This window comes from Hydra vulgaris, chromosome 07, assembly GCF_038396675.1.
Source record: "Hydra vulgaris chromosome 07, alternate assembly HydraT2T_AEP".
Lineage (NCBI taxonomy): Eukaryota > Metazoa > Cnidaria > Hydrozoa > Anthoathecata > Hydridae > Hydra > Hydra vulgaris.
The window spans coordinates 10,125,352-10,138,665 of NC_088926.1; the positions used below are offsets into that span (position 1 = coordinate 10,125,352).

At 27.6% G+C, this 13,314-nt stretch overlaps 1 protein-coding gene across 2 annotated transcripts in view; it reads right to left on the reverse strand.

Moving 5' to 3' along the window:
- Nucleotides 1-13,314, reverse strand: part of LOC100201599 (nucleoporin NDC1) — a 68,324-nt gene that overhangs the window by 13,424 nt on the left and 41,586 nt on the right. For both annotated transcript variants that reach the window (XR_010639549.1, XM_065800999.1), the window contains exons 8-10: nt 2,608-2,644; nt 2,357-2,408; nt 1,534-1,666 (exon numbers count right to left, since the gene is read on the reverse strand). Coding sequence is in view for 1 of the 2 variants with exons in the window: in XM_065800999.1 (XP_065657071.1) it covers nt 1,534-1,666; nt 2,357-2,408; nt 2,608-2,644 (222 nt within the window). In the remaining variant the exon portion in view is untranslated. The remainder of the gene's footprint in view (nt 1-1,533; nt 1,667-2,356; nt 2,409-2,607; nt 2,645-13,314) is intronic.

The window sequence follows — 13,314 nt, forward strand, 5'->3', positions numbered from 1 at the left end:
ATGACGAGTAACACAAGAATGAATTTTAGTATATAGCGCAAGAGACGCTAACTCTTTAAAGCAATGCCCGTTATATTACTTGTAGAAAAGAGAAAGAGAAGCAACATATATACATAAATTTTAAAAAATTTGCCTAAAAACATTTAAAATATATTTTGATTTAAAGATTCTCATTCCATTTGTCTTATGTAAAATCATTTTTAATAAATCAAAGAAAAACTTTTAGTTCCAGTAAAGTCTTCACTTTATTTTAATAAATATTCACAATTAGAGTTTTCCAAAAAGACAATAATAAAGCTTCAGACAATGATACAAAAATGTAGACAATATGAAGTCATAAATGCTACACATTTTTTTTATTTATACTCTGTTTTGTTGTCTCAAAAAATATATAAAAAAATTAATCCTTCCAGAATGTTGAGGAAAATTTGTTGCAGTCAATACAGTAGAACTTTTTAATAAATTTGATGCAATAGCAGCTAAACTCTTTTGCAATGTGTGCAAAATTTGATGCAATATCAGCCAAACTCATTTGCAACGAATTTTTTTTAAAGTCAAAAGTATCGTCTTTGTTATTTTCAAAAAATATTCAAAAATTTTGTTTCACAGTATAATTTCTTGACTAATTAAATTAAAATTAAATTTTTTAAATACAATTTCATTTTTATTTCTCATTGTAATGGTTTTTACTATATTCAACAAAATTTTATGCTTGTCTAAAATTTTTGAACATTTTTAGCAAAATTGTTTTTCTAGTTTTTAGTCTACCTTATGATGATTTCATGATTTTTTTGATTTCAAATATTTCCTTTATTCAAATATTTCCCATCATTATTTGAAAGTTTTCTTTTTTCAAAAGTCATACTTATACTTTTGTGTGTATATATACATACCCTTATTTACTTAGTGTAAATAAAGACAAATATATATATATATATATATATATATATATATATATATATATATATATATATATATATATATAGAGAGAGAGAGAGAGAGAGAGAGAGAGAGAGAGAGAAACTATAATTTAGGCCACTATCCTATTATACTTTGCACACTTTAGGTTTTAAAACTAAATATATATTTGTATATGTATTTTATATAAATTAGTGTATATATAGTATTTGGTATTTTAAATTTAATTTATGTTTGACTTTTTGACTTTAAAATTTGATTTGCAAATATATTTTTACACTATGATAAACTGAAAGAAAAAACATGATTTTTTTTTTTAAATTAGCAATTTGGAAAATTGTGTAATAAATATATTTGTTGTAGAAAAACTCAGCATAAATATAGAAATTAGGGATAAATCTATCAGATTTTAATAACATAACATAAACAAATTATCATACATCTATTGTTGATTTTAATAACCATAATGGAAATTTTAATATATATATATATTTTTTATCAATACCCTCACATAAAAATACTAAAAATAACAACTACAATAACAAACAAAAAAGTATGTAATTGTATTTTTTTATTAAAAATAAATCTAAGTGCACCTAGATAAAATAAATATACCTGAGTATTAAAAATATGGACCAATTCATTTGAGATCCCAAGCATAAAAATTGTAGTAAAAGAAATTAAAAAACAATTCCAAAACAATGAAATTTGAAATATCCCCCGAAATGTAGACGAAAGTGATAAATTCCTGTTAAAACAAATAGAATATTTTAAGATTATTTTTAAATATAAATATAATAACTTATAATAGTAATAATAAGATTTAATGTTATTATATCTATAATATAATAACATTAAACCTGTTTAAACTGTCCTTATTTAACAATAAACAAGGACAGCCTAATTATAATTTGTTAACATAAATCTTATTAACAATTATTATAATTACATCATAATTAGTACAATAATAATAAAAATAATTATCATAATTAGTATAATAATAACAAATGATAAACAATGATAAAACACATACATTAAAACAATAAACAAACCAAATAATTCAATATGTATAAAATACAAAATCAAAGTAAAATGTTAAAGAAGAAATATATAAAAGCTTGTCAGTTAAAAAAAAAACAGCATCTCAAGTATATATATATATATATATATATATATATATATATATATATATATATATATATATATATATATATATATATATATATATATATATATATATAATTATACATATAAATATATATCTATAAATATATATATATACATATTTATATATAAATATATACATATATATATATATATATATATATATATATATATATATATATATATATATATATATATATATATATATATATATATATATACATATAAATATATATAAACTCTTGCAGATTTAAATTTATCAATTTCTGCTTACATATCTTTTTCGTAAGCAAAAAAATTCACCAATATTGTTTTCAACATATATCCTGGAAATAAAATGACAATTATGTAATAAAATAGCAATTTATATAATGCTTAATAATAACAATAAAATAAAATAAAAATTTTGTTTAAGTGTTTGTGTTTAAAAAACTTAAATAATGAAATCAATAACATTATTAACAATACCAAAATAAAAAAATACAAACAAAAGCATCTTGTATGTAAAATTAATGATAGTTTTACCACAAACATAGTACAAGAGATAATAATACTTCAACATCTAAAACAAATAAATTCCAAAATCAATTTCAAAACTAAAGTAAAATTTAAACTTTATAAGTAAAACTGAAGCCTCCTATTTTGAAAAACAAAAAAAGTAGACAAAATTAAAAAAAATTTTTAAATTATTTATGCAAATAAAAATAAAATTGCAAAAAAAGTATAACTGTTTACTTCCAAAACTAAAGCAATATGTGTGTGTATGAATGTATGTATGTGTGTGTAAATATATATATATATATATATATATATATATATATATATATATATATATATATATATATATATATATATATATATATATGTATATATATATATATATTTAAAAGAAATTTTTAAAAGAAACGATCATTTTTAAAAGAAACGATCTTCAAATCACCATTCAATCTAATTTAAAAATTGTTCACTACCTCGATGTTACGTTAAATCTAAGTAACGATACGTTTCAACCATATTTTAAACCTGATAATCAAATAAGGTACATCCACTCCAATTCTAACCACCCTCCAAGCATAATAAAAGCAATCCCTCGCAATATTGAACAAAGATTATCTTCCATGTCAATTAATGAAATATTCTTCAAAAAGGCTATTCCATTGTATGAAGAGGCTTTAAAAAAATCGGGATACAAATCGAACCTTACCTACCAACCACAAATAATCTCAAGTCAAAATCAACAAAAAAAGCAACGTAAACGTAATATTATTTGGTATAACCCTCCGTTCTGCTTAAACGTCAAAACAAAAGTAGGAAACCGTTTTCTAGCCCTTATTGACTTACATTTTCCAGCCGGCCACAAGCTACATAAAATATTCAACCGAAATTCTATTAAGATTAGCTACAGTTGCATGCCTAACCTAAAATCTATCATAAATTCGCATAATTTCAAAAGTTTACACAACAAAAATCAATTAAAAACCAACCAATGTAACTGCGTAGATAAAGCATTTTGTCCTTTGAACAATCAATGTTTATCTAACAATATTGTCTATCAAGCAACCGTAAGTTCCAGTCATCATGATCGTAATAAAAAAGTATATTTTGGCATTAGTAATACACCATTTAAACTAAGATACGCAAACCATCTCAAATCATTTGCATCAGTTAAATATAGAAATGACACAGAACTATCTAAGGAAATATGGAGCTTAAAAGACCAAAACATAAAGCCCATTATAGAATGGAAAATTGTCAAACGTTGTAAACCTTACAATCTAGCAACAAAAATATGCCACCTTTGTCTCTACGAAAAATATGTAATTTTATCGCATAATGGAAAAAACCTACTGAATAAAAAAAACGAAATCGTATCTCAGTGTCAACATTCAAAAAAATTCCTATTATCTTTATTTGACACAGGGGACTAGTAAACTATAACGGCTTTTTGTTTTTTGTTTTTTGATTTGTTTTTTACGTAGATTTGTTTATAACGTCAGATGTCATTCTACAGTAATTTTTTACGTTTTTGTAACGGTTTGTTTACGTTTTTTGTTTGTATTAACGGCTGATGATTGCCTTCGGGCATGAAACTTTAAGTCCCGCTAATCAGTTGTTTTTATTCATCTAAATATAATTATATATATATATATATATATACACATATATTTATATATATGTGATAGAAATGCGGTAGTGGTAGAGCGCTTGCTTGATAAGCGAGAGGTTTTGAGTTCGATCCCCACCACATCCCTGGTAGTACCGCACTCAACTTGCTTCTCTGCACAGCAGCCTTCATCAAGGTAGGGGGTGGTAAAATGAACACAAAAACTTGTAATATTTCTAATGTTTTGTTTTTAAAAATTTTTCAAACTGTTTCCAATTTTTAAAACAATAATTTTTATAAAAACAGCAAAAAGGATTGTGCCCCCCCCCCTCCCCAGAGCTCACTGCTGAAAGTGTAAAAATGAGATTAAGAAGGTACAATCTGTTATAGAACTAAACATAAAATGTTCTTTATAAATCCATGAAACATATTTACTGGCACTAAAATACAGTACAATATTATAATAAAGATTATTTCTTAAACATTATCAAGCCAATAAGGTTTGTTTGGATAGATTATGCAACATTAATTTCTAAGATAACTCTTGTCCTTTAATCCAACCATCTCTCTTATCTTCTGTGAAAATATTTTCACATGCTGAGTGACTTTTTTTCCACATCTTTCGACAGCTTGATTGTGGCAACACCAGTTTGGTACAATCATTGGTTTAAAAAAGTACTCCTTGTTACTTGTAGTTGCCATGCAACAAGTTAATGGTAGTTTAAAAACTTCATTTCAATCAATAAAATCTTTAAGAAAAATTACTTTAGTGTTTATATCCTTCTTGGTCTAACAGATAGATCTCCTAGTTGTACATTTTCCTCACTTTCTCCTCTTGTTTCAAGAATTTTATTTACACTGAAACTTCACTCTTCTTTGTTCTCAGAACAAAGCATTGTTTGAAGAATAGACTTGGAGAAGGCATACCAAGCAGATTGCTTAATAGTTGGAATAACTATACTTTAAATATCTAGTAACTCGTGTCGAAGCAATTTAAGCTAATAAAAAACATGTCTTGGTCCTTCTATCCAACTCTGCTTAACTTTGATGTTAAACCAGACAAGAAAATACACTCCTAAAATATACTCTACAAGTTTCAGAAGATTTTGGGCTGCTTTGCCTTGAAGACCATGATGAGACCAAGTTCTATAAATTCTATTGGCTGTTGTTAGCCATCTGGCTATGTTAACAGGGCCAATTTCAAGAAGTTCTAGTTGCTGAGGAACATGACCACTTCGTATAGCTATAATTATTTGATAGTCATAATACTGATCAGTAGAAAGGTCATTACACAATCATCATTACATCATTACGCATGTTAATAAGAGGCTCACCAATTTCGATCTTAGTAAAAAAAGGGTTAATTTCAAGACTGGTTGCTTTTAGATTCTCCATTTAACAATATAATCAGATGAGCACAGATAATCCAATTTAACTTTTGCCCTAACTTTAGCTCTATTAAGTGCATTACTCCTCCTTCCCAACCAGTGTTTACATTGGTAGAGTCTCCACCAATTGCTGTTAAGTGTGTGCTAATTTTTCTCATTTTATTATACTCAAAGAATTTATCTTTTATAATTTCTTATTTTCTTCTTTAGCTGGTGTGAAATGAAATAAATACTTCCAATCACCAGAACAAACAGTGTAATGTTCTTCGTTAACTTTAGCGGGGTACTGTCTGTCTGATCCATCTACAGTTAAAAATATTTGAGTCAGATCTTTTTGTCTATCAAAAAAATATTAAGTCTATAATCTCTTTACTGCAGTAATTATCAAAATGATTTGCAACTTCATTCATTACTTTATCCCAAACTCTTCTTACTTTACTGTGACCAATTATTAATCTATTGTCATCTTTTTATACAAGTCCTCCATCTACCCATGCTGCAGTAGCTATTGCTGCAATTGCTCTTAAACTAACAATATTAGATATGGATCTAATACTGGCTAATGCAATATTGGAGATATCTTCATAGTTTCTAGATTTTTTAAACATTTTGTACCTGAGTTTTGAATAGAAATCTCACTTTCATCATAATTGAACTCTTAAAAAATTTCATGTTCACTATTTTGCTTATCTTGACCATTAGTTCTGTTTTAAATAATTTTTTTTTTCTTCCTCTCATTAGTTTTTTTTCTACTCCTTTTTGTTTGTAACTTTCTAAGAACCATTTTTCCTCCTTGTTCCAGCAGCCATTTTATATTTAATTACATTTTATATCTAGTAACTTTAAAAATTTCATTAGAAATGTAATAAATATCAATTTACGTCTTAAATAAAAAGATAATAACATCAATATTTATAAGAAATATATTCCTGGTAAGCTATTCTTTTATAACAAATAAAATAGATTAAGAACTGAAAATATACAGTAGCATAGTCTCGAATAAAAAGAGCAATCCTGGCTCCATCTCTTTTTATCGATCTCTCTTTGTTTACTAAAAATTATATTTCTCAAATCATATCCCACTATAAAAACATCTAAAAATTGAAGAAAAAGTATCTTCTTCCCCATTTATATGGAGATATTGGCTGTCCAAACCCTCAATAGTACAGTTATGATCAAAAAGATCCAACCACTCAATATTTATATTGAAAAACCATTTTTTACTGAATCATACAAGGTTTTGATTCAAAGATCAACATACATGAACATAAAAAAATAAAGAAGCCACAGTATAAAATAAGTACTTTCTGTATGCTCCTTAAAGTTTTATAACAGCCTCTATTTTTTATACTATTAAGATAACAAGAGACTTGCAATATTTGGGCATTAATTTATTAGTGAAAGCATACATATCTTAAAAAAAAAACTTATCAAAAAATGAACTTATTTCACATTTTATTTCAATGAAATGAGGAATCATTCATTAATCTTAAAAATGATTAGGCAGAACCAATCTCAAAAAAATAAATGAAATTAATGAAAAAACAAAAATTGTCTCGAAAATCATAAAAAGATGAAATAATTAACCTATAAGTTTGATGGATCACCTGGGATTTTTATGATAATATATTGTTTTTATTATTGTAACATGATTTTAAAAAAAGGCAGTTTAAATTACTTTAGTGATGAATCACACTGAAATAGTATGTTGCCAGAGGCTTCAGTACATACATCGACTACCTTATAGCCTGCTGTTATAAAGAAGTGCCGCTACATCCACTAAAAGTTTGGGCAGGGGCAGCAGTTTTTTGTTTCATTAATCTTTGTTATTTTCTTCTTTTTTTGAAATCTATATCTCAATGGAACTTTTTTGAGTTATTTTTGAGATTTCCTTTACAAGGATATTGAGATAAATCCCTAGTTTTGAGACTGTTATCTAAATTAGAGATTCAAGATGATTTATCTTTGCAATTTAGAAATAGGGCATGCTACTTATTTATTACATCACATTTTCATTATGGGTTTTCTCAGGTCTGTTAGTGATGTTGAGTTCTGTTTAGTAACTCTTGTTTTTAACTTCAATTCTACACAAAAGTTTTAGATGGGGTTTAAACCAGGTGAATTGATTGGCCACAATGCAAGAACATTAATTCCATTTTCTTGAAGCTGTGTCATGACAACATGAAAATAACAATTAAATTCAAAACCAATTAGACACATTGTTCTTCAAATTTTCCAAACAATTTTGGAAATTGACTGTCGCACCTTGTTATAAAAGGTGTAAAACCAGCACAACCTTTGGCAATAATTCTACCCTAAATCATAATTGCTGGACATTGCTTAACAAAAGGTACAACCTACCAGGATTTGAAGCATGAGTTTTGTGGCTAAGTTTGACTTTGTGTGCTGCAACCTGCTTAACTTGCACTTTGCCTGAGAACATACATCACCACATTTTTCAAATTTTTAAAATTTGAGGTGATCACAAACATTTTTTGGGAAAGACATAACTTAAACCAAGCCTTGGTCAGAATAAATAAGTGTGGAAGCTGAAGAAAGCTCTGATAGACTGGACATAGCAAGCCAAGCAAGTTACTTGCCTAGACAACTTTATACAGCAGTTATCCGTCTGAGATTATTAATATACTCAGAGACTCGCAAAAGTTAGCCATACAAATGTTTCTATTTATATCTTATATGTTGTTAACACATAATATTAGCTTTTAACTAAAATTTATTTTAACAAGAAATGTCGAATAGAATATGAATACCTTTTTTTATATTTAAATTTTATTTTAAGCGATATCAAGATTAAACATTTTCTATAAATACATTACGTTGTTTTTAGGTGTTTTATTGTCAGCACGAACATATTAAATAGTTTTCTACAACTAATTAAAGTGGTTTAAATATTGTAATATTTGCGTTTTTACTTTTACTTTTTTAAGCATCATGTTAATTATTATAATTAATTTTTTAAATATCATGTTAAGTAAAAACAATTACTAAAAGTAATATTGTATTAGTATTAAATACTTTTCTTGCTCATTACATCATAACTTGCTCATTACACTATAACTGCAATTAAAACTTGAAACTTAAGCAGTAAATTATAGAAGTAAACTACGCTATTTTAAACTCCACCAAACAAGAAATTTATAAGATAATATTTAAATATGAGAGATTTTATGTTAAAAAAATAACAATTACAAACTAATGTGAAAAATTATAATTTTATACTAACGCCCCCCCTGTACCGCAAAACGGCTCCAGTGATGAGGAGGGGGTTGGAATTTTTTTTTATAGCAATTATAATTTTTTGCGTTAACTCGAGCCCTGTAGATATTTTTTTTATTGTCGTTGACATTTATTATCATGATAAAGTTATATAATTCTTTTTAAAGCACAATGAATTGAACAAAAACTTACATAAAATTTATTTAATGATAAAAATTATATTCAAATATACATATGAATATGTTTATAAAAATGAAAAACTTTCAGTATATCAAATAAAGTTAAATCTTTTCTTAAAAAAATCTTGTTTAAAGACCGTTGTTTTAAATGTTTAAGTTAAGTTATGTAAAAAAATGTCTTTATCTAAAATGTCAGTTATTTAAAAAGTACACTTGTTTAAAATGTTGTCAAAGCTTTTTAAAGTTATTATAGTAGAAACTATATGTATTATATAGTATTATATTTCTATATTATATAGAAATTGTTTAAAAAGATTTAATCTATTTTGAAAATATAAGCTTTTATTGTTTATTTTAAAATTGTTCAAAAGAGGTTATCATCCATTTAATATTTATAATACAAACATATAAAAAGAAAAATAATATATTAACCACTATCAGGCCTTGTTTTAAAGCATTATGCAGCATTCAATTTATGCATTAAACTATTTTATGCATGTCTAAAGTGATTTTGATTAAACAACTTTTTAATATTTTAATTAGTTTAAAGATGTCTTTTAGTTAGGTTATTTACAAATGAATTAAATTCAGATAAAATTAAAAACAAAGAAAATTCAATTTTTATTTAAATTTTTTTCAAACTCATTGTAAAGACTTTTTTTTAGTCTTTACAATGAGTTCGTCATGAGTTTCAGTTGCTCATATTTTTTAAGCTTCACAAGCTTTACTTAATGTCTTAAAAGTTTTCATTTCTCATTATATATTTTTTGCTTATTATTGCTTATTATTAATATATTAATTTATATTAGTATTAATATATTTAAAAAATTATTTTGTATTTTTATTATGTTTGTTTATAGCTTTGTTTATTTGATATTGTTTAAAAATTAATAATGTAATAATTGAATTATAATTTATAACAATAACACTGGTAAAAATCAATTTGCACCAGCTTTAATGTTAGGCTTACTAGATGCAGTTTTTCACGCTGATTCCAAATCTGTGTTTAGTTTTTCTCCACCAGGTCTGAATCTTGAGATAATGTATGTGTATTTTTTGCACTAATATATAGTTTCAGTGTGAAATATACTAATGTTTATTTATTTTCAGGGTAATTATTTCAATAAAATTAACTTATATAATGTCTAGAAATTGCAAAAATTCACCAGACGCCTTTTGCTACATTTGTGGGCAATTTACATTGTCATGGCAGCGAAAGAAAATCACTCCAGAAATCTTGAAAATTTACAAGCTGTCGGATGTTGAGAACTGAATACGAACCCGGTGTAAGCAGCGTTCACCATATTCCGCTGGTTGATCCAGACAAAATATTTTTGCCACCACTTCAAGCTTGGTTTGATGAAAAACTTTGTAAATGCATTAGGTAAAACTGAATCAGCGGGTTTTCAATAGTTGGTTGAAAAATTTCCCAAAATTAGTGCAGCAAAACTCAAAGAAGGCGTTTTTGTCAGACCCCAAATTCGAGAGGTTTTGAAAGACCATGGATTTGAAGAGTCACTTACTTCTGACAAAAAAGAAGCGCGGAAAGCATTTGTATGGGTTTGTAAGAACATCTTAGGGAATCACAAATCGTGTGAATATGAAAATTGTATTCAAAAGCTACTCGATTCATTCCAAAAAGTGGGCTGCCGTATGTCATTGAAAATGCATTTTCTGCATTCGCATTTGGCATTTTTTCCTAAAAATTTGGGCGCTGTGAGTGATGAACAAGGTGAACGATTCCACCAAGATATTCAAGTGATGGAAAAGCGTTACTAAGGATTCTGGAATGAAAGCATGTTAGCTGACTACTGTTGGATGCTTTATTGTGATGAACCAGAAAAAGTCTACAAAAGGAAGTCATATTCACAGAGATTTTAAGTGATTTACATGCTTTAGTCAACAGTTTTTAAACTATTAAATGTGTATAAATGTTTACGAATAAACCTAGTCACAGAGACTTTGACTTATTTGTACAGAAACATAAGTGGCGCTTGAAATATTAAATGTTTATCAATGTTTATATATATGGATAAAGTACAGAATGTCCAAAAATTAAAATCCCAAATATCTCAAGAACTAGACGTGCTGGAAGAAAACTGAAAGCAGATTTGAAATCAGCGCAAAAATCTGGTTCAGAAAAGCTATTTAGATTCATGGTGCATTCAAAAAATATTTTTTTGTTAACCAGTGTAATTGAATTATAAAAACAGTTTTTGCACATTGTATAGTTGTTGCCTTAATAGTTCTCTCCTTTTCATACAATTTGTGTATTGTTCTTGTGATGATATGGCAGAGGCTCATACGTGCAGTCATTTGTTGTGATTCTAATAACATTCTTCAGACTGACATCTTCCACAATACTAATTGGCCTGCAATTTGTTGCTACCACTTTGCAAAGGCATTTTTTCTTTTGATTTTCTCTTGTTTCTCTACAGTTCTCCAATGTGCTGTACCTAATGTAGTCTGTCGAAACCTTGCATACAGTGTGCATTGCATATAAGTGTAAAATAGAAACTTGTATGTGAATTTATGTAATTGCTTATGTTCAGGCAAAAAGAAATAAATAAGTTTGATGAAGAGTTGTGTAGTAAGTGAAGAGAAAGATTATAAAAATGGAAAAAGGTACCAAAATCTTAAACAGACATTTTTATTTTAAGCTTCTTTAACAAAGAGTTGATAGAACTAAAGCTATTTTTATACATTGCAAAGTTGAATTTTCTTATCATCGGAGTACTTCGAGTTTGAAGTACCACTTAAATGCAATGCACACTGTTGATGCCAGCAAATCACCCACATAAACAAACAGTGGAGAAAGGCTTCGACAGACTACATTAGGTACAGCACATTGGAGAACTGTAGAGAAACAAGAGAAAATCAAAAGAAAAAATGCCTTTGCAAAGTGGTAGCGACAAATTGCAGGCCAATTAGTATTGTGGAAGATGTCAGTCTGAAGAATGTTATTAGAATCACAACAAATGACTGCACGTATGAGCCTCTGCCATATCATCACAAGAACAATACACAAATTGTATGAAAAGGAGAGAACTATAAAGGCAACAGCTATACAATGTGCAAAAACTGTTGCTCTTACCACAGACTACTAGACATCACTAGGAAATCATATTTACCTCAGAGTTACTGTACATTATATTGATGAACAGTGGAAACTGCATTGACAATAATGAGGACACTAGAAAGACATAATGCTAAAATATGCGCGGAACATTTTATTCATGTTACACAGCAGTAGGACATTTCAAATAAAGTCAGCACAGATAGTGCAAGAAATATGGTCGCTGCTGCAAGACATTTGCTTTTTGAACATGTCCTGTGTGCTGGACACAGTCTGTACATTCAGAACAGACCTGGAGACACGCAAAGATTGTTAAAGTAGCATATCTAAAAATTGCAACCACATTGGACCAGAGATTAAAAGACCTCAAGTGTATACCCAGAGTTGAGAGATGTAAGGTGTGGGCCTCAGTCACTAACTTACACAAGGAGCAAAGGGTTATTGCAGATAAACCTGTGGAAACAACATCATCAAAACCATCAAAGAGAAAGTTTGCTTTATTGGTTGCTTCATCAGAGTCTGACTCTAAACACAAGGAAGACTCAATAAAGAAAGGTGTGCATCAATACAGAGCAGAGCCCACCACCAGTACTGAGGCCTGTCCATTGCAGTGGTGATCTAAACATGCAGGCTTACAAAGCAGACTGGCCTCAATTGCACAGAAGTACTTTTTACTGACATTGACATCTAGGTACTGTTGTGCATGTATTATCATTGTTTTACTTTTTTTATTTGAATGAAAAGAACACATTGAATTGAAAGTTTATTATATTTGTTCGTTTTTTAAGTTTTTTTCTTATTTATTTTGGCTTGAATAGTTTGAAAAGAAGGTATAAATGAAGAAAATTCTTTTAAAAATTTGGCAGTTTTATTTTCTTTTGTTTTTTTAGATGTTTGCAAAAAGTTATATTTTTTTCATTCATTTTAGATTTTAGAAAGTGGAGAGATACAAATCCCTGTGAAATGAAAGTTTTTCTAGCCATATTTTTGTACCAGGGGTTAGTACAAAAACCAGAATTGGCAATGTATTGGACTACTAATTCAATGTTAGCCACACCTTATTTGCAATGTATAATGTCCATATATCGATTCCTCCATCTTATGAGATGTTTGCATTTTGTTGACAACACGGCCCTCCCAGTAGCTGAGCCTAATGCAGAGAAGTCTTTCAATAAAATCAAACCTGTTTTCGAAGCAATTGTTTCCAGATTTTTAATTATGTATACACCTGACCAGAATACAACGATT